The following is a 22,559-nucleotide window of genomic DNA, read 5'->3' as shown; positions in this document are numbered from 1 at the left end:
GTCGGGGTGACTCAGTTGGTTAAGCATCCAACTCTTGATTTTGGATTTAAACTCAGGTCATGATCTCATGGTTTGTGAGTTCGAGCCCCATATCAGGCTCTGTGTGGAAAAGGGAAAAGACATCCCAGAAGATCCTGGTCCCTTCTTCCTTATGACCAAAGCCTTTTCTCCACCACAGACCCTGGAAGTTTGAATCATCAGGTCATCGGGATGCATGGTTTTAATGTCAGCAGATTTGCTAACTTGCTCTCTAAAGCTTTTGCCCAGTTTCCACTTCTGTGGGTGTGTTTCTCAGTTTTCTGGGCCTCAGTTTCCCCACTGGTAAAACAAGGGAATAACACTCATTTGTAGGGTATGGGAGGTGAGGGTAATGACGTGAGGAAGCACGTGGCACAGGTCTTGGAGGCCACGGCTTCAAACGAGGTGCCACGGTCATTCCCTGGTCGGTGACGTCTGCCAAACCAGCTCAGCGCTTGTCCTCGGGAAGCGTGGCTGTGGCGGAGACACACTCACCCTGCTTTAGATCAATAAGGAGGACAAGGGCCTCGTAGGCCCGAGGCAAAGCCCACGCCCTCCGCCTGGCTGGGGAGAAGGTCACAGCGGAGGGGTCCCAGAGCTGGTGCCGTTCTCTGCATAGGAGGCCACACCCCTGGCTTGTCCCAGGAATGAGGGATGTTCGGGGCTTCAGGGCAGGGTGGCTTTCTGATGCAGAGGGCTCGGGCTTTATCCTAAACTTTCAGACCTAACAGGCTCTAGGCACTGAGCATAGAACAGCCATGGATGCAGACAAGACCCCAGTTCTGGGGCACAGGTACAGCAGAGGGAGAGGGTGGCTAACCACCCAACAAATGGGGGCATTCGAGACGGTGATGGTCCAGCAGAGGAACCAGCCCGAAGGGGAGCAGTATCTGAGTTAGCACAGCCAGCTCCGAGGGAGTGTCCTCCAAACAAATGTGGGGCACAGGGCACAACCCAGGGAGCAGGAGACAGCCTGGTGTGGGGGCACGGCCCGGGGAGGGGGACACGAGGGACACGGGGCACAACCCAGGGAGTGGGAGACAGCCCGGAGTGGGGACGCAGTGGTTGGTGCATTCCTCTCTGCCTGAGCCTGGAGACCTAGAACTCAGGCCTCCGAGCACTCTCTCCCTTTGGTTGTGGGCTCCCTGTGAAGCATGCTGTGCCCTCCTGTCTTCTCGTCTGCAGGTTGGTTCTGGGCATCTGGTCTGAGTCTGAGCCCCGGGTGGTTAGCACACAGCTCGGCTGGCAGAGGGCCAGCAGGGCAGCTCAGGGACTTGAGGGTGCAAACGGCCGTGTGCTGCACGCACTGCCAAGCCGTTTCCTCCTGCGTTCAAGGAGGGTCCTTACGTTCTGGCTGTTAGTAACGGTGCTAAACTCGAGTGGATCACTCTCAGGGAGGGACATGTTGGCAGCTGACAAGCCCGGCAGTGAGTGTGTGCTGGAGGATAGATTGGACCAGCGCTTCTGAATTTTGCTGGGAACTACGAATTCCTTGTGAGCCCCACCTGTGCTGGGGACACTGGTGACTGCCTAAGCCGTCCTGCTTTTCTCTGTCTCTTCTGGGTCACTGCCTACATGGCAGGGTCTCACTCTGCCTCCTTGTCATGTGGAGACCCCTGGGGGCTAGTGGCAGTGGGGAGACTGGCATAAGCCCTCACCATTTTTGCCACGAGGGTGGCAGGTCTGGCCCTGAGCACTCTACATGGACGGTCAGGTGTGCTGGGCACCACCTGGTCCAGGTCAGGTGCAGCGAAGCCCTGTCCGCTCTGCAGCCTCTCCCAGTCCAAGCCTGCCACGCTCCGCCCCATGTGTCACCTCCCACTTAGTGCCACGTTGGGAACGGACTCTACTCTCATGGTGTGGGCTCCACTCAGCGCCCAAGTGGGAAGCAGGACCCGTAGCCCTCAGAATCTATGTGCTTGACCCTGAAGGTGTGTGGGGAGCAGAAGTAGGGATGGAGCACAACCACCCTGGCTCTGGCTTCCTTCCTCTCCCTCAGCCCCTCCCGTGACCTCCTTCATCAACCAGGACACTTCCCTCCCCCCATTGCTGTCCCCAGGGGCTTCCCCTGTACCGTGACCAGCCCTCCTCACAGATGGCATTTCCCCTCTCTCTTTCTTTGGGTCAAAAGGGTGATAGGACAGCAGAAAAATGTGAATCACAGTAGGAAGGGAAAAAAAATCATTGTTTTCTGATGACATCGTGGTGCCCGTTTGGGCATAGGTGACAGGGATCACATCCCAGGGGCGAGGTCATGCCTCTCAGACTCTGAGACTGGCGGGGGAGGCCAGGATGCTGTGAGTCCTTGCCACGGTGGGCCCCTCCCCCAAAAGCCGCTTCTAGATGAGATTCGGGGGTGGGGGTGAGGGTCGGGTCCCCGGGGCTGTGGGTCAGGTAGTGCTGAGGAGCTTTGAGGACGATCAGGCACACAGGCGATGTCCCCGGCTCCCCAGGGCCACGGCAGCTGCCTGAAAGAATCAAGATCCCTGCCTTCTCTCTACTCCTTCCCTCTCAAGGGCCTCCAAACAGTGGCCTCAGTGGGGGGGCCACCAGGCCCTGGCCTGCGGCCTCAGCAGAGTCCTTCCCTCCCTCGTTCTGTAGCATTAGCCCCTTTCTGATGAGTTGTTGGTCAGTGAGTGGGAAGGTCAGGCCCCACATGGTGGTGTGGCCGTCCCTTACCCACAGCGGGGCCTGGCAGGGAGGATCCCCCAATGTGGGACACACACACACACACACACACACACACACCTGGCGGGCAGCAACATGGGCTTTGGGAAATGGCATGCACGCTGGTGGCCCAGAGGGGAGCCCCCTTTAGGAAGCAGGCCTGTTTCCTAAGACGTGTTTGCTCTGTTGGCCAGGCGGGCATATGCTGGGCGTCCAGCTGATGCCTGGGGGTGGAGGGGTCCTGCCTCCACCCTGGAGAGCTGCGGAGGGACCCCCAGTCTCAGTGGAGGGTGGCCTGGTGTGGGCCTAGGAGCAAGAAGAGTTTGGCCCTTGCTGGAGGAGTCTTGAGGTCTTGGGGTCAGGTTCTTGGACTTGGTGTTGAAGGAAGGCCCTTTCCTGCCTCCCATTTGTACTGTACGGTCCGAACCGGTCTTGCTCATTTGCATTTCGTGTCAGTTGGATTTTGAGCAGCGGCTAGCGTCGTGTTTGTTCTCGCATTGCCTGTGACGCACTCGTGGAGAAATCAGCGGGGAGGAAGACCTGCAAAAGGGTGTTTGTTCTCACGATCAAAGCAGGCATTTGCTGCCCCGCTCCTGAGTCAGGAAATGCACACAGATGAACACAGTCCTTCCCGGAAGCCAGCAGGACCCTCTGCCCCAGCTTCCCATGGCACGTATTTTCTTCCACCTCTGCTGGGATGGTCCACGCCTGCTCCTGAGGGTCCTCAGAGAGACCAGAATGCCCTAAATACCCCAGGTATTTCGGGGGTCCCCAGAGACGCCACAAAGCACCTTGTGAGCCCTGCTTCCGGAAGCCTCGTGATGGACTTTTCTGAGCCCCGCTTGCTCCCCAGGGTGGTGCCGGGGGAAGCTTGGGCTGCCCCCTGGTTGCCCAAGTTCAGCACAGGAGGAGGGGTGACAAGTTTCCTGGAGGTTGGGCACAGGGATGGGAACCCCTCCGGCGGCTCTGCCTGCAGGGAGCCCCGTCTCCTGGGCCTGTCTTCCCTGCACCCTCCCGGCCCCAGATCCTTCAGCAGAGGGGAAAGTCACCTCCGCCCAGCAGCCTCCGGCCACCTGCCAGGGCTCCCTGATCGCCAGCGTGGAACTGTGCCACAAAGAAGGCAAACTTTTACATTATCATGCAGAGCCCGTGTCCTTCCTTATTGGCTATTCCAGAACAGAAACTTGGCCGCATCTCTGCATAAGCAAAAGGCACATCACAGTGTATTTCCCCCAAACAAGAGAGCCCTTGGCCTCTCTCTGCACAGAGCCCGCCTGCGGCTTTGAACGTTTTCCCCTAAGGTTTAAAGATTCCAGGATCAATTTCTCAAGACAGGGCTCAAGGACATTGTCCTGGCTTCCCCTCCCCCTGTGGTCTGGGCAGAGGAGAGCGGCCTCCCCAGTACACAGGTCTCCGGGAGGGCGGGCTGGGGCTGGGGGTGCGCTTGGGCACGTAGCTAGGGTCTCGGTCATTACCTGGCACCATGGGTCCTGTCGCTGTCACACATTTTTGCCTATTTCCTATCGTTCCACATTCTCCAAAGTTACTCCCATATTCATTCATTCATTCATTCACGCTGTGGGGAAACAGCAGTGAGCAAGGAGGAAAGGTGCCTCTCCTATCAAGTGCAGAGTCCAGACTGGGAGCAACCACTTTAGGGGGTACTGTAAGTGGGGTGCAACTGCTTTAGGGGGTACATGACAGAGACAGTCATGTTGGGGGAAAAGCATGAGAAGACAGAAAGCACAGCAAGTGCAAAGGTCCTGAGGGCTCTCAGGATGGGCTCTCTGTGCAAGATGTACAGAGGCCAGTGGCTGGACCACAGTGTGCAAGGCCAGGGCAACCTGAGAGGAGGTGATAGGGCTTCAGTTTTATTCTGATTGCAGCGGGAAGGCCTTGGAGTGGACAGGAATTCAGCAGGAGGGTCACTGCCTCCCCTTCTTTTAGACACATTTATTACCCTGACTTTGTTTTCTCAGATGCTTTCCAGATATTTCAAGAATTCTGGGGCCAGAGAAGGGGAGAGGGAATTCCTGGGATGAACCATTGCACAAGAAGCTGGAGAAGACAGCGAGACTTTGCAGAAGGCGGAGCCATTGAGACTGGGGCCGCCCAGTCACACTAGCCGAAGGGGAGCACAGGGCAGCCAGCCAGGGCCAACTTAGAGAGGCTCCGAGTGCCGAGCCAAGGGGCCGGGGCAGCTCCTGAAGGCACTGGGGAGCCATTGAGGGTTTCCGGCAGAGGAAGAGGAAGCCAGATCTGCTGAGTGGTGACCGTCCTGAAGAATGGTGTGTGGGGGCATGGGCAGGACGAGAGGCAGAAATGCCTCTGGAGGCCCGGCCGCCTGCCTGCCTGTCTGGGAGATGGGGTTGGGGTCAGGGGAGGGGCAGGGCAACGTGCGGGAGATGTTTGGAGACTGCCTTCCATCTTCAGTGACCCTTTTTGCCATGTCTGTCAGCTCTCTGCTCGGCAGAAATGTTGAGCTATGTTGCTATTAAGGAATTTTACTCATTGGTTCCCAGTGGTTTCTATGCCCCGGTGGGTCCTGTTGGCTTCTAGAATCTTCTCGCCATCCCATGGGAAGTGGAAGGTAACTGGGCCCAAGGGCTGAGGCAATTTTACAGCCCCCTGAAGAGCTGACCTCACCTGGGGGGCAGGGCAGGGCCAGCGGAGGGGACTGCCCTGCATTCCCTGAGAGGTGTCACAGGGGGAGGCCAGGGCACAGCCTGCTGACTCCCCTAGAGGAACAGACCGTGTGAAGAGGTGTCCCCTGTGGAAGGGACGGGGACTTCCTAAGGGAGACACTGTGAAAGGCACACTGCAGTTGAAAGCGACCAGGGAGGGGCTGCCAGCCTGACCCCCGGCCTGGCCTCCCCCACCGGCTCTCCGACGGGTGTGCTTCTCCACAGCCTGGCCCAGCCAGTGCGAGCTGGCAGCCGACGGAAGGCTTGGAAGGCAGGGCCTCCCCTGTCCCGCCCCCGCTCAGTGGCCGTACACCCCAGACTCAGGTCGCCTTGCCACCTCCCCCAGCAGGATGTGGGCCTCTGCCTCACAGAGCTTAGCGCCAAGTGGTGGTGTTATGCCCAAGATTTTGTTATCATCCCCCAAAACCAGAGACCGCCAGGGAGACCGAGTCACGCATGCAAAAGCAAAGGGCTTTTTATTACTGGCTTAGGCTGGCCAGGCCTAAACTTGGGCTCACAGACTTCACCAGCGCAGTGGATCCATGCTGAGAGCCCCGAACAAAGGCAGGGTAGGGCCTTTTATGGGGTCTGGGAAGGGGGAGTTACAGGAAATTGAAACACAGGTAGTGATCCAATCACTATCGCCTATCATTATTGGCAGTAACTTTAACCATATACATTGTTACTTTTGGTGGGACCCAACACAACATTTAGAGTACTGACCAATCACAGAGTGGACCCAGGACCCTCCCGTAGGGTGTGACTAGCCTTAAGCAATAGGTGATTATCTATAGCTTCTATCTCTAGGCCTGCCCTTAGGAATGTTAGGGGTGTTAGCTGGCCTTTCCTGATTGGGTGTTACAAGGGTGGTCCCTCCTGCCTTGGGCAATGTGTGCCCTTTTATTGTCTAATGATTCTGAGAAACCCACACCTAGACCTCCAAGGTCAGAGGGGAAACTTGAAGCCTGTCATGGAGTCAGTTTGATTCAGACCTGCGTCCTTACAGTGGGGTCCCTGGGATTCTGGTCACCTCCCGAATCAGGAGTCAGGGTCAGGTCTGCTCAGTATCCAAAGACACGGGGCTCCTCACCCGAGATGCAAGTGGCTACCTTTGGGCACAGTGGCAGGGGCCAGGGGAGCAGGATGCTGGGCCCTGATGGGCAAGATCTAGGGATCAGCCCTGAGTCTCCCTCCCTGTGGGACTGGCAAGCACACCCTCACTCAGAGCCTCAGCCTACCCTGTGCTCAGGTGGGACCACCTCTCATTCTGGCCCCCAAGGGCTGATGGGAGCAAAACATGATCTAGATAATTCTGTGAACTCAGCCCCGAATCCCTTCTGAATATCAAGGCAGGTTTCCTGTCTTTGCAAAGATTGTAACACTACAGGCTCACAGCCTCACCGTGCACTGGGGGGGGGGGGGGGGGGGGGGGTCCCCTTGGGGTGCGCCCCTAGGCCAGCTCTGAGAAGTGCAATTAGAGCATGGGCCCCGGAGAGGCACTTTCAGGGTGTCTCCAGCCCCTCACTTCTTGGCGAGGTGCTGAGAGACGAGCCCGGGGCATCTTTCCTTCCTGACTCCAGGCAGAGCAAAGGTGAACTGCCTCTGTCTGCCAACAAGGCTGAGCAGGCCCCAGGGTGTCCCCCATTTCTAGTCCACGTCACCCCTCAAATCTGCTCCTTCTCTCCACTCATCTCCAAATCCGAGCCCCACACTGACACCCCCACTACTGTAGTGGGCACTTCCATCTCCATTCCGTAAAGGAGCCAGAGTAATCTTTGTAGAATGCAGGTCATCATATGTCTCCCAGGGCTCCGTAGCCTCCATTGCTCTTTGAATAGAATTAGAATCCTCACTACCTGAATGCCTGTATCGTCTGGCCTCAGGGGCCCTCTCCCCCTGGCCCAGTTCTTAGAACACACTTCACTGCCTCTGACCCCAGGACATTTACATGTGCTACTTTCTTTGCCCGGAGCACTATTGCTGCCTTACTGAGCTAACTCCTTCTCATTCCTTATCTCTGAGATGAAATGTCACATCTTAGGGGGCCCACCAGTCCTCACCAGGGCAGGTTCACCATTAATATGTCCTCAAGGTTCTCTGCCTATCTCTCAGGGTCTTTCTCCATTGTCATGGTGGTAAAGCTGTTTCTGCCAAAAGGCCAGCTCCACGCTGGTTCACTGCTGAATTTCAAATGTTTACATGGTTCTTGGCATGCAATGGGGCCCGTAGCTTTCTCCTGGGTCTACTGGGTACCTGCCGAGGTCCGTGGAGAAGGAGAGTCCAAGGCCAGGCAACTCTGGACCCCAGTGGGTGGCAGGCCCCATGAAGGCCAGGGCGGCTGAGCTTGAGAAGGCCCATTGCAAATCTGTCAGGGGCTCATTGCTGGGCTGGGGGTGGGGGGGAGTGGGGGGTTATACACTTGGCAGGATGGACCAAAGCTGAAACGTGAGGGAAAAGGCAGCTTTTTTTAGTTCTTATATTTGATGCCAGCCTCACTCCAGGACAGAAGGGTGTGACCCGGCCCATGAGAGACGGAGGCTTTAGGGGAGAGTCAGGTCAGAGCGCAGGCTGACTCTGGGCCTGTCTCAGCTCAGGCTGCTCCCGTGACATACCACAGGCCAAGTCACATTAATTAATTTCACATTAATTTCTCATAGTTCTGGAGGCTGGAAATCCGAGATCAAGGTGTCAGCCAATTTGGCTCTTCGTGAGGGTTCTCTTCCTGGCTTGCCAAGGGCCTCTGTCTTGCCATGTCCTCACACGGTCGTGAGGAAGGGTGAGGGGGGTGGAGATCGAGAGAGACACAGAGAGAGAGCTCTGGTGTCTCTTCCTAGAGAGATACTAAGCTCATCATAGGAACCCCACTCTCGTGACATGAGCCAACCCTAATTGCCTCTCAAAGGCCCACCTCCAAATGGCATTATGTTGGGGGTTAGGAACGTGAGGGGACACGATTCAGCCCACACCAGGTCTGTTCACCTCCTGTCCCTCCTTCCTCGAGACAGGGGTGGTGCAGGGCTTGGCCACCCTGCACCTGCACACATCTGCCCCAGCGTGCTCTGCCCTGGGCAGCGACCCTCCAGGCCGAGCCCCTGCGGTTGGAGTTGGTCAGGGTTTATTTTCTCTGCCGTGGCCACAGGTCTGCCCTCCTCCCCAGCACCCCCTGGGCTCTCTCTGAAGCCACCCCTCTCCATATGGACCTGTCCCTTCCCAGGTCCCGGACAGCACAATCAAGCCCTCTCTACTTTTGGCTTCTTCCGAAATATCGGGGCTATTTTTATACTTTCTGCCCTGTCCCCCCCTCCCCCACCGCCTTGCCTCATGACACGTGCGCTGGGGGCCAGGGGTGGAAGGAGCAAAATGAAGCCTAGCCATTCCTCCTGGTCTTCCTCTCCCCCTTTCCTCCCTGCTGTCCCCTCCAGCTGCAGCCGGACCTCCCCATGTAACCGCCTTCTTGTCTTCCACACCGTGACTTACTGTCAAAATCCGTGAGCCAAACTGGCCAGGCTTTGCCTGTGAGATAAAACAATACTTTGGAGACAAAAACCCCTTTCTCTCTTAAAAACTGGCTTTTAGGGGCACCTGGGTGGCTCAGTCGGCTAAGCATCCGACTTAAGCTCAGGTCATGATCTCACAGTTTGTGGGTTCAGGCCCCGCATGGGGCGGGCTCTGTGCTGACAGCTAGCTCAGAGCCTGGAGCCTGCTTTGGATTCTGTGTCTCCCTCTCTCTCTGACCCTCCCCTGCTTGCACTGTCTCTCTCTGTCTCTCAAAAATAAATAAAAACCATTAAAAATTTTTTAAAAAATTAAAAACACTGTCTTTTAGAGCTGTCGTCTCACTGTGGACTAAAAAAATCTAGTTTGACCCACATTTAGGGGTGCACACTCTGCTCCCCTGCCCCGTGACCTCATGGGGAGGCGTTAGGCAATTCAAGTTAGCGGTGGTGACAAATATGGCTTCTTGCCGGTTAGCTTTGTGAGATGGGGACGGTCATCCTTGTTTGAGGAGGGCACGGCACAGTGCAGGTGGATTGACAGGGCCTCCCCGGGGCGCTACCTTATCAGCTGTGGGTGGTCCTCGGGCCTGTGGCTCCTGCTGATGCCTCCTTGGTTGTCTTTCAGGTCAATGAAATCTATCACGACGAGTCCCTGGGGGCCCACATCAACGTCGTGTTGGTGCGGATAATCCTGCTGAGCTACGGGAAGGTGAGCCCCCCCCCACCCCCAGTCTCCGTGGGAGGAACAGGGTCCCCCAGGGAGGCGCAGGCCTCCTCGGAAAGACAGAATTTCGGTGCCTGTCCCCGGCTGCCTCGTGGGACTTGGAAGAGACAAGAAACTCATGAGCCACCCCCATGTTCCCAGTCCCCTTGTGCCTCACCCCTGATTTTACAATGCAGGTTTTGTTATTATTCAGGTGGGGAGGGGCAACCAATAATCAGGAGGTGACTGCCATGGAAAAGTCGGTTCATCACCCAGCCAGGGCCACCAGGTGGCACCAGGGCGGGTCAGGAGGCGGAGGGACGGGGGGTGGGGGGGCGCTGCTGTTTCCCCAGGAAGGATGCGGTGTGGCAGAGTAAGCAGGTACAGGACTGGCCATCGTGAATAATTCCTGCCGGCTCTGGGCCGTCGGTGGCTAGTACCTGCCCTGGGTGACGCGGGCAGGGCGGTGAGAGCCCGATGAAGGAGGTGACTGGGGGTATGGGCTCTGAACTGGTTGGTTTGCATTTGAAAAGCATGAGTTGTTGGTCATCTCTGAGAACTGGCTAACCCCAGGAGGGTCAGCATGGCCCCCAGCATCAAAGCATCAGAAACATAAGGTCACTTCTCCCTCCCCTTGCCTCCCTCCCACCTCCTCCACCCATGTTCTCCTCTAACTTACGCTGTGTGGCTTCTGCCCTCACTGGGCTCTCGTGCCTTCCCTACCTCCTCTTGCTGTCAAGCTCGGAGCTGTCTTTCCTAGCAGCGTGTGGGGGTCTGTGCATCTGGGGCTGAAAGCCTCACTGTCAGTGACCTGAGACCTGAGACAGAAAGGTAAGAGGATGCAGAGAAAGGAAAGATGGTGAGGAAGGAAGGAGCCCCATGCGGGGCAGCTGAGAAGCACTTTACCCATATTAACTCACTGAAGCCAAGGGCAGAAGGGGAGGCAGATGTATCATGATCCCCATTTCACAGATAAGAACACTGAGGCTTAAAGTGGCTTGCTGGTGTGCTGGGTGAGGAGCCAGAGTCACTTGGCTCCTTGGGGAGCTGGGCTTCTCACCGTGGTAGCCAAATTCTCCATTCCGTCATCTGACTTCACTCAATATGTACAAAAATCAATCGTCAGACATGGTAATTAGGCACTGTGCTCAAAGACAAAGAGTCTTCGTCTCCAAAAGTAAAATCAAACTGCACACAACTTACAAGGTCCATGGTATAAAAAATGACAACGGGGGGCTCGTGTGGCCGGATGAATTCCAGGAATAGTGGATCTTGAGCCTAGTCTCTTTACCCCAGGAAGCGTGTCCCTCTGAAGCAGAAACGGCCACAGGAAGAACCCCAGTTATGTTCTCTCATGCACCCCTGGGAGAACGGAAGATAGATCAAAGCAGACGGTCAGAACAAGGCAGAAATTGGCACAAACCTAACCGTGGGAGTCTTTCATTCTCTTTTTAAGACCTTTAACAGATTACATTTTAAAAGGCACAGAAGTTTCAAATAATATAATAATAATGTATAAAGTTAAATTAGTAGTTCCATCATTCTTTTTCTTTGTCCTACAGAAATATGTGACTCCTTTTCAAGGAATCTTAGAACACTTGAAAATTACAAAAGTACTCTAGGTTGTAAAGAAAATTCCAGGGAATTTTATACAGCAAAAACTGGGCTGTCTTTTCTGACTCGGTGCCCTAAAATGGGGGTGGAAGGAAGGGAGATATAAACTGAAATAAAAAGTTCAGTCTCTTTGAAAATTTAAAAAACAACCTGCTGGGAAGACTATTAAAGCTGGGAAAATTAATGAAAGTGATAGTACTACGGATCAAAACCCACAGGGTGTGGCCAAAGCTGTATTTAGAGGCAAATTCTCAGGTGCTTCCCAAGATTACACAAGAGAGAACGAATACATGTGAACCCCACACTGAACTTGGTAATGTTAGAACAAAGGTCCATAAGAACCTCAAATGAAAAACCAAAGGAGAATAAAACTAAGGAGCTAGTTTTGGAAAAGCAAAGCTTAAAAAAATTAGGGAATAGAAATAATAGAACCAATCAAGAAGAGAACTTTGGTGAACACAAGTCTCCGGCATACAAATCTAAAAAGAGAGAGAGAGAGAGAGAGAGAAGAAGCACAGACTCAAAGATTAGAAAGCTCGTGCACAACGTAAATTACACGAGAATGCTTATCCGGGCAGAAGAGAGGGAGTTGGGGGCAGTTCCCACACTAGAAGCTGCTGGAAGACCCCCAATTCGGGTCCTTTCCCATCCCCCCTCCCTCTGGATGGCTAGCAGGTGAGAGGGACCAGCTGTCGGAGGGCTTAGGGAGGCTCTCTAGCCCTGTATCCAAGTTTGGGGTGGAGCACTTCCTGGGAAGGGAAACTGAGGGCAGACCCTCGCCCAGAGATCCAGTCCCAGCCTCCATTCACAGGCAGGGGTCTTTGGAATGGCCCAGGCGACTTTCCCCTGTCCCCAGTGGAGTAACTATCCACATACCCCGCCCCCTGCTCCCCATTTCTCTCCTTCTCCAGACCAGCTCCCTCCAGCCCATCCATTCCCGCCCGGGGCCCTCCGGCCAGCATCCTTCAGGGACTGGCGTGAGGTGTGGACACAGTTAGGTCCCCCACCCCTTTCGTCTATTGCTGGAGAGAGGAAATAGGACACTTCAGGTTGGCCAAGGGCATGGAGATAGAAAGAGTTGGAGGGCCACAGATTGGTCTGGGCACCAGGTGGCAGCTTGCCATCCACTCTGGTTGCCCCCATATTTGTTCAAAAGAAGAATTCGGAAATTGTGCGCCGTGAATTGATTCCTGGTGGTGGCAAAACTTTGGCTTTCAATTTGGCCTGAAATGTGTTCATTGCTCAAGGAAGCAAAGCTTCGTTTATTTTAACTATGCCCCGGCGGGCTCTGTGCTAAATTGTCCCCACCCCACGCCATTTCTCCTATTGTTCTTGTCTTTCCCTTCACGGCTGCTGGCCAGTAGACAGACTGTGTGACCAACATTCCGACATTTGCAGAAGTGTCAGAATCTGAAGGTGAACTGTTGAGGATCTCTGGGTCAGACACGAGGAGGACCTGGGAAGCCAGGGGTTTTCTGGGAAAGGAGAATGTTTCAAAGCCGACTCCAAAATATGTTAGAAAACACCATAATAAGTCCCATAACCATGGCAGGAACTCAAGTTCTCCAGCACTTTCAGAGTTCTCTGAAAACTAACTCTAAATGGAGAGTCAGATTATCTATTTTTGCCAGTGCATTCTTATTCATTTCTAAGGAATTATTAGCAAGGGTAATTCAACACCATAGAAATCACTTCAGAGCATATATATATATATATATATATATATATATATATATATACACATATATATATATATATAAATTCTGACATCCGCCCAATTTATTTTTATAGCCAGTGTGATTCCTATACTCAAAGCTGCCAGAGGTAGCATGTCTAAGACGCCGTGCAGACCTGTCTTCCTTCTAAATATAGGCATAAAAAATCCTGAGGCTTAATTCAATAATGCAGAAAAAGAGATTCCCAGCATGATAGGATAGGGTTTATCCTGAGAATAAGGCCATCTCCGAACATCAGGAAGTCTGTTCATATAATTCATCACATCCGTTTTTCCGAATGACAAAAACTCGTAATCAGACCCGTAGGTTTTGAAGGGTTTCTGTGTGCTGGGCTCTGGGCTGGGCCACCGACGTGGTCCCTGATCGCAAGAGCTTCTAGAGCAGAAACAATGATGATGGGGGTCAGGGACATGGGAGCTGGGGCGGAAAGTTGGGGTAGGCAGCCCTCATGATGTCAGGCCAACCAACTGGAAGGGAGTATAAAAGGGAGGAGAACCAGCAGGGGGGTGTTTCCAGGATCTGATTTGCATTTCCAAGAGGATCCCTGGACTGCTGTGTGCAGCACGGGGGGTGGGAGCCTGGGGTAGGAGGGCGTGGGCGCCACTGAAGGGGGGTGGCAGTGGGCGGCACTGAGGCCACGGCCACGGGCTGGGGTAAAGATGGCAGATGGAAGAGAACCGTCGGAAGCCAAATCCGGAGGCATGGGTGCTAAGTGGGGCAGCCAGGCGCATGATGATGCGGACTGCTCAGGTGGACAAACACAGGAGGAGAATCGGGTGTCAGGGGGGGAAAGGCAATGAGTTCAGGAGAGATGGGTTGAGTTTGCGGTGCCTCGTGCCACCCCAACAGAGATGGCAGGGAGAGGCCGGCATGGGGGCCTGGGGCTTGGAGAGAGGACATGAGCATTGCTGGCGAAGGCATGAGCTGCGGGGTACGCAGGGAAGTATGCCGGGTGGGGGCCCCTGAGAAAGAGCCCCCAGGGGCCCCTGACGCCGAGGCACCAGCAGGGCCAGGACACGATCTGCGGCCTAGAGCCGAGAGCACCGCCCGGTATTCAAAACTCTGTGACAACTAGTAACAGATGGTAACATGACAACCAAAATTTTATTTAAAGGTGGAGAAAAGAAGCACATGTCCCTGCAAGTGTACCGCATAGCTAATTCTCCTAGACGTTTACACAGGGAGAGAGAGGAGCCCGGAGGTCCAGTGAGTCTGGGAGGAAAAGCTTGTCAAAGAATTTGTCGGAGACTTCACGACGGAAATGTGTGCTGGGAATCACAGAGGCAGATCTGTACCCATAGTTTCTCGAAGCTGACTCTCAGTGGAGCCCTTTTCCTCGTGTGGTCAACATTCCACAGAACTCACTTTGGGAAATGCTGCCCTCATTGAGGCAGTGACTGAAAGTGATAACCAGAAGGTGGCTTTGTCACCGAGGTTCTGGAAATTCTAGATAATGTCTTAGGACGTGGAGCCAATATCGGAAAAGAACAGATGAAATGTTCATTGTTTGCTGATGATTATGTGCCTGGAAAACCCAAAAGGATCTTTTGTAAAGCTTTAGGGTTAATTAAAGAAGTTTAGTGACACGGCCAATGAGAAGATAATTCTATAAAGATGATCACTGAGTTTTGCGCTAACCCACAATGCCTAGTAGTAGGTGTAATAGGGAGAGAAAAGTTCCGTTTACAAAAATAACCAAAAATATAAAATATCTGGGCCAATCCTAATAAGATACATACAGGACCTACAGGAAGTAAGTTGCACATCGTTTTGTTTTTAAAGTTTATTTGAGAGAGAGAAAGAGAGTGAGTGCAAGCAGAGGAGGGACAGAGAGAGGGGGAGAGAGAGAGAGAATCCCAAGCAGGCTCTGCCCTGTCGGTGCAGAGAGCCCAATGCAGGGCTGCGACCCGTGAACTGTGAGATCATGACCTGAGCCAAAGTCGGAGGCTTAACCAACTGAGCCACCGAGATGCCCCCAAAATTGCACATTGTTAATGATAGGAAAGAAATAAAATAAAGGCAGAGACCTATGCCGTTCCTATAGGAAGACTGGGTACAGTAGAGATATTGGTTTTTCACAAATTAATAATTGGAAATTTGGTGAAATGATTCTAAGATTCATCTAGAAGCCTTAGAAGCCAGAAAAGACTGGCTAGGAGAGGCACCTGGGTGGTTCAGTCGATTGAGTGTCCTACTTGATGTCAGTTCAGGTCATGATCTCACGGTTCATGGGATCGAGCCCCACAACATGGGATTCTCTCCCTCTCTCTCAAAATAAATAAACATTAAAAACGAAAAGGCTGACTGGGAAAGCCTCAAAAGCTAAGCAAATAAAGAGAGATTTACTTCAAACATCTTATAAGGTGAAAATAATTAAAATCATACTGTATTTGCGTAAGCATTGACAGATCAATTGAATAAACTATGTAGCTCTGAAAACACTCCATAAATTTAACTTAACATGTGATAAATGTAAATGAAATGGTTATTAAGGGTTATAAGTAAATATATGACAAATATAAATTTTATGTATAGTAAATTAAATATTACATATGATAAATGCAGGCCAATAAAACATTCAACCATTTGAACCACAAAAATCAAGAAGAAAATATTGGTTGTCAAGGGCTCCCTAATGGTAAGTACAATAGAAGGAATTGTAAACGGGAAGATGAATGTATTTGAACACTTAAAATATAACACTTCGGTCCAGATACAATTACACGACAAAGCACAAGCGTGTAAAACACTGGCAATGTGGCAGTGATATCCTAAAGAGCGCTTACAAATCAGAGGAGAAACAGAACTGAGAGTGGGGATAAGCAGTTCACAGAATGTGAACAGAAAAAACAAATGGTCAAAAAAAAAAAAAGAAGGAAAAATATTTAACCGTACTATTAATCACATTAAAGAATACAATCTGCCATTTTTCTTTTTTTAAGTTTGTTTGTTTATTTATTTATTTATTTTGAGAGAGAGAAAGAGAGAGAACATGATCAGGGGAGGGGCAGAGAGAGAGGGAGAGAGAGAGGATCCCAAGCAGGCTCTGTACTGCCAGCACAGAGCCTGATTCGGGGCTCGACCCCATGAACCGTGAGATCCTGACCTGAGTTGAAACCAAGAGTCAGATGCTCAACTGACCGTGCCACTCAGGCATCCTGAAATTTACCATTTTTAAAGGATCGCCTGAGCTCAGATTAGAAAGAAGGAATTAACTGCTGGTCTGGGTGGGTGACATGCCCTTTTCTGGTCTGAGTCTAAATGCGTACACGTTTCTAGAAGGAAATGTGACAGTACTCACCACTGCCCTTAAAAAGGTTCTTCACGTTTGCCCACCTTTGTTCATTTCTATGACTCTGTCCCAAAGCAGTTATCAGAGCTGTGGACAAAGTTTCAGGAAGAAGACAAAGGCTGTGGCCTTATTTCTAAGTGTAAACAGCTGGGAAAAATCTTAACTGTCCACTAGCAGGGGTCCAGTTAAATAAACTCTAATATGTCTGTGCTAGAACAGTAGGCTGATGATAGATCCCACTTTATTTTTAAAAATTTTTTAATGTTTATTTATTTTTGAGAGAAAGGTAGAGCATGGTCAGGGAAGGGCAGAGAGAGAGGGAGAGGGAGACACAGAATCTGAAGCAGGCTCCAGGCTCTGAGCTGTCAGCACAGAGCCCAACGCGGGGCTTGAACCTGCAAACTGTGAGATCATGACCTGAGCTGAAGTCAGACGCTTAGCTGACTGAGTCACCTAGGTGTCCATAAACCCCACTTTTAAAGCATGTTAAAGAGCACTGGGGAATAGTTTCAGCATAAAATTAACTTTGTTTGCATTTTGAAAACAGAACATAGCTTACCATATGGTTTTTTAAAGTTTTTTTTTTTAATGTTTTCTATTTATTTTGAGAGAGAGCAAGAGAGAGCAGGGGAGAGGGGCAGAGAGAGAGAGAGAAAATCCCAAGCAGGCTCTGAGCTGTGGACGCGGAGCCCAGTGTGGGGCTTCATCTCATGAACCATGAGATCATGACCTGAGCCAAAATCAAGAGTCAGATGCTTAACCAACTGAGCCACGCAGGCGCCCCAATTTATGGTATGATATTATTTTTTGTGTACAAATGTCTGCACAGAAGGGGCTGGAAAGAATACATCAAAGGGGACTAATATTTCTCTCTGGGTGGTAGGCCATGGATATTTACTTTCTTCTTTGTATTTCACTGAGTTTTCCTAATTTATCATGATAAGTATGTTTCTTTTATAAACAAAATAGTGCATTTTTAAATTATGAATAGATAGTTTACATTTTTTAAAAAGCACTTAAAAACAGTAGAATCCAAGTAATCCTGTTGAGCTGAATCCACCCGAGTAGGGTCCCCGGTGGCATGCCCTAGGGCTCTGACATGTCTGACATTTTATTCATGGTTTGTGGGAGGACATTGAAAGGACTTTCTGCTTTCGCTTGGCACCTCAGCTCCGTGGAGGCTTGGGGGCAGTTGGGGAGGGGAGGGGAGGGGTTCCGCCCTCAGGGTCCCATCTTACCTGTCCTGTGGGTGGGCCCAGGGGCTCTGCTGGTTCCATGGTTAGGGACCCTCTGAGCAAACCATCTGGGCTAGAATGCAGGCTGCCACCTTACCAGCAGGTGAGGCCATATCCCCTAGGAATACGGGCACCTCCCTCATGGCAGGGCCATGTGTGTACCCCCCACCCCGAGTCTCCCAGAGGAGAGTGGGGAGCAAGGGGAGTGGGCGTGAGCCCCACTGTCAGGCTCTTCCCAGGGACGTGTAGGGAGGTGGGCAGGCTGCGGCTGCCTGGCGGCCACGACCAGCAAGGTGCATGGCTGGAGCTCACCTGGGCAGCAGGGCAGCTTCGGGGACGCCAGGACTGGTACAGCAGGAACCAGGAGGGACACAGGGGGACCCTAGCCCCCGTGGCTTCCTGCTGGGAAGGAGTTTAGGAATTGGAAGGGAGAATCTAGAATCTGGTGTAGGATGCACGCTTTCAGAGCTAAACCCAGAGAGTGCCCACTGACCCCAGCCGGGGATCAGCAGCCAATAGTGTCAGAGGGGCCAGGATAGAGGTCACCACAGGCTGTGGGGGACTGCCCGTCCCCTGTCCCCCCAGGATGGCCCAGAGGGGCAGCATGCTCCCTGCCCCAATGCTGGTCCCCGGGGGATCCAGCTGGGCTGTCCCATCTCCTGTAGCCAAGCTCACCTCCCGCTCTGCCTACCTTCTGCTCCACCCTACCTTTCCCCAGAAGCCCAGGTCGGGCCCCTGGGGCTGTGGGGGAGGTCTCTGGGAAGGGCCATGGCCTGCAGGGCCGGTGTGTCCTGGGAGCTTCTAGAAGGTTATGGGGCCTGACTGATGCTCAGTCCTCCTTGGGCAGGTTGCTGCGGTGTGAGGGCTTCCGGGGTGTGGCTCTCGGTCTCCTGAGGGAGGACACATGGCAGACGTCCTGGTAGGGGCTCAGTCGGGTCAGGAGGGCACTGCTGGTGCTGCCCAGATACCCTGATGGGAAGGGACTTGGTCTGGGGTTGCTGGAACGGGGTGTGCTGCCCGGGGCACCACGGTTTGGAGCCCAAGGATGGGCAGTGTGCTTAGCTCTGGGCCCTGGCTGATTTAAGTGAGCACGGTCATCGGCCACAGGACTCAGGAGCAACGAACCACCGGCCCGGGGCGACCCAACAACGCAGGAAAACGACCATCTGTGTAGAGCAGCTTCAGGGCCGAGGTTGCTGAGCCGGACACGCAGATCACCTCAGCCCCGAGGGTCCATGCTGACCAGTCCTCCTGGAAAATACATTTAAAAGGAATTTTAGAAAAGGAAAATGGGACAAAACCAAGATATTCAGAAATACCAGCCCAGCCTTTGTTTCTTAAATTCCATTCTCGTAAAACCACACCATCAAATTACTGGACAGGTTTCCCTTTTTGGCACTGGTCTCATTGTGGACGGTTTACAGCGTGTGTCACAGACCCCACTTTGCACAGCCACCGGGAGCAGGGCCCTGTTTGCAGGTCTCTGCAAGAAGCGTCTTAGGCGCAGGTCACATGAATGGAGCGTGAGCTCCCCGTGAAGTCACAGGTACACAAGGTCGTTTCGGGGTGGGGAGCACCTTGAAGGAGCTAGAGCAGGGAGGCGGCCCCGGATGGAGTGGCCAGGCACCGCCCGGCAGGGCCCGAGGAACAAGAGGCCCAGCGCTCCTGTCGGAGGGAGTGGGCTGTTTGTTGGAGGAGATGCCGGACAGGCTTAGAGACGGGGCTTGGCCCGCAGTGCAGACGAATTCTGATGAGCTGCTCTTTAAGGAACTCATGTGTCCCTGTCAAGGAGGGAGTCCCCCATTCCCAGGAGGATTTAAGCATCATGAAACCATGATGACTGTAGCCAGGACTCCTGTGAGGAGAGGGGACTGAGCTGTGTCCCCAAGATCTGGGGGTTCTCTTCGCAGGGGCAGCCAGACTTGGGGCAGAAAGTGGTCCAGGTACTCCGATCCCGCTATTCATTCCAAATCGTGATGGAAGCAGACCAGCTCCCCGGAGCCTGTCCCCGGGTCCCCACCAGGCTCCAGAGGGGATAAAATCGGTAGCACTTACACGAGTGACATGTTGTTTGTCTTCCGGCTTATGAGAAGCTTCTGAGTTATCTCAAGTTTTTCCTAAAACAAAAATTTTTTCTCCATTTCTTAAAAAAATAAATAAAAAAGAAAGGAAGAAAGACAGAAGAAAAGAGATTATCTTATTTTATACAATATGCCATCAGCCAGGGAGCAGAACAGCGGCAACACTTGAGGGTTGCATAGCAACTGGCTTTTCAATTGACTGTTTTGAGAAGGCACCAGAGCTACAGAACTGTTCTCATTTTAAATATTTCCTCGGATGATGGAAATCAGAGACTTGGGGACAATCAGAGAGGAACATAAGGTATCTTGTATTGAGAGACCAAGGCAAGAACAAGCGCAGAGCGCACATAGGAATTTTTCAGCGTTGGAGGGCAAGGGTCTACGGCATTCTGACTCTGACGTCCATGGGCATCACCTGTGCTAGACCTCAACTGCCTTATGGGTGTGAGGGGTGGCATCGGGGATTTGGAGCACCTTGGGGACAGTCCCCAGTCTCCTCAGAGTCTGGGTCCTATTCCCCAACCTAATGGTGGTTGACCCCCATCATCCTGGTTCCCTCCTGGGCCGCACCCTTCCCCTCGGGGGGCCTGCCATGGCCGAGCCTGGGAAGGTTCTGCTAAGAATCCCATGCTGGCAAGTTGGCTTTCTCTGGAAATAGCTTCCCAGACGTCTGGAGTATGTCTTAATGATATGGGAGCCCCTGGCAGAGAAATCAAGGGCTCGCCTTCTGGACTCAGGCCTGTTGCGAGTCTGAGATGCCTGTTGGTCACGATGGGCTCTGAGTACTGTGCACCACCTCACACCCCGAAGCTGTGCGGGAGGCGATTCCCAGCTTCAGAAGATGTTCTGTTAATTCTGGCCCTGGCGATCCTTGTGGGACCTGCAGCAAGTGATTTGACGTCACTGAGCCTCAGTGTCCCCCGTAAGATGAGCACATACTAGCAACAGGGCAGCGGTAACAGGGTGTTTGTGCCAGTTGCCCCCTGCAGTACCCCCTTGGGGTCAGGCCCTGGCTGAAGCTCCTTGGGTGACTCCTGGGTCACTGTGCCCTCAAGGCACATGCATGGGAGAGTCGCATCGTCACCCCCACCTGACAGTAAGGATGCTGGCTCCAGGAGGCTGGCGGCCTGCTTTGCTCTGAGGAGGCCATGATGTTAGGGCACTAGTGGGAGAGTGCAAGCCCCCGGTTCCTTGCCCCGAGCTCTCCTCAGCTTCTCCCCCATGACCCCAGTCCCCCACGGAGGGCAGTTTGCCATCCCCCAGCGGGATGCCCGTGGCATCTAGCAGGTAGAAGCTGGGATGCTGTTCATGTTCAAGCCTACAGCGTACACCACAGCCTCTGCAACAGAGAAGTGTTTGACAGTGTCAACAGTGCCAAGGTCAAGGTCTGTTCACCTGCCCTTCTGCAGGTCTAGGTCCTGGGCATGCTGTCCGGGGCAGTTGGGAAGGCTTTGGTGGGTTGAAGCCAGATACCCCAGAACACGAGGCCACAGGCAGCCCCTAAAGGCGGGCTGGCTCCCCAAGGGACTGGCATCCTACCTTCATCTTTATCATCACTGCCACCGCAGCAACAAGGACAAGGCCTCTGTAGATGCTGATCATCACTGACGGAAGCCCCTGTCCTCCGGGCTCTGTACTGTTGTACCCATTCTGCAGATGAGAGATGAGCAGGTATCCTACCCCAGGACTCTCATACTGTCCAGGTGAGCCCCACCTGTCACCTGCTCGTGCCCTGGTGAGCTGCTGGGTGGGTTTGGGGTCTGTGGGGCTCTCTGACATGTGGCGGCACCTGTATAGCCACCCCATGGGGCTATGATTCCTAGGAGACCAGCCTCCAGGCTACTGGTCCAGTTTCCCTCCTGTGTTCTTGACTGAAGGAGGCAAGAGCATAAATAATTCAGCTCATTCAAGGGCAAACAATGGAAATGTCAGAGAGCAATGACTGGAACAGAACTTTTGAACGGGTCTTAATTGGCGTATTTAGGGTGGGACCGCAGAGGTTGTCTCTGGCCTTCAAAGTCCCCCTCTGCCCTGTGCCTGCCTGGGCTCAGAGCTGCAGCCCCAGCTACAGACGGTGGGGGGGAGGTAGGCGGCGCGCACTCAAGGCCGTCCTTGTGGCAGCAGCGCCACCTGGTGGCCACGTCTGGGCTCCCCCCGCCTTCCCTTTCCGTCTCCTACTCCTCACCGCCCGGGAATAGAAAACACTTCTGATTGCAGCAGGGCTTCCAGACCCACAGACACTTCTTGGTAGCAGGATTTGGGGATGTTTACTTCTATTGTCTCTGATGTGATTCCACCTCCGAAAAATATATCTTAGCGCAATCGTACAGCTTAAATTAGATGATCCCTGTGAACCTGGAGCTACACCCAGCCTGGGGGTGCAGAGATGCCCCTTCCACAATGCAGACGGCTTGACCACCACTCCGCTGCCACTCGCTCTGTACCGCTGGTGTCCTCCGGGGGAGGACCGTCCCATCTGTGACGTCCTCAGCTGTTGCTGCGGTCTCCCCCTAGCAGGGCTCACGGCTGGTCCCCATCCAGCACAGGTGGGAATGGGAGAATTGTACAAACGGTTTTTCGATTGAAACCTGCACAGAGAGGAGCAGGCAGCTGAGAAGAGCAGGTGCCTTGAGGGCTGGCTGGAACATAGCTGTGAGAATCTTCCTTAATTGAAACAGGCAACCCTGTGCCTCTCTTTGGTACTTTGGAAGGGGATACAAATGGAAGAAATACATGTTTCCTCCTCTCTTCGCTTGGAGGAGGGCCACAGCTCAGGGGCTCTGTGGTCCATGGTAACAGGGCGGCTGGTGGTGCTTCGGAGAGTGAGGCCCATCAGAGGTCTGCGTGGATGTGGCTGGATGGCAGAGATGGGGGTGGGTTGCGCAAGAGGGACCACCAGAGCCCACGTGACCCACCTGGGCTGGCTCAGACCCCTCTCCTGGGCCCTCTACTTGGATGACTTTGTCAGGAGTCGCTCAGGCTGTGGGACGAGCAGGTGGAGGAAAGGCTGAAGCTAGGGGGTGCAGGGAGCA

General features: G+C 53.3%; 1 protein-coding gene across 1 annotated transcript in view; it reads left to right on the top strand.

The window, feature by feature from the left end:
* Positions 1–22,559, top strand: part of ADAMTS2 (ADAM metallopeptidase with thrombospondin type 1 motif 2) — a 229,405-nt gene that overhangs the window by 149,566 nt on the left and 57,280 nt on the right. The window contains exon 5 of the mRNA XM_029941147.1: positions 9,492–9,575. Within this exon, the coding sequence (XP_029797007.1) occupies positions 9,492–9,575 (84 nt within the window). The remainder of the gene's footprint in view (positions 1–9,491; positions 9,576–22,559) is intronic.

This window comes from Suricata suricatta, chromosome 6 (assembly GCF_006229205.1).
Source record: "Suricata suricatta isolate VVHF042 chromosome 6, meerkat_22Aug2017_6uvM2_HiC, whole genome shotgun sequence".
Taxonomy (NCBI): domain Eukaryota; kingdom Metazoa; phylum Chordata; class Mammalia; order Carnivora; family Herpestidae; genus Suricata; species Suricata suricatta.
Note: the sequence above shows the minus strand (reverse complement) of the source record. Positions and strands in the feature narration are given on the sequence as shown.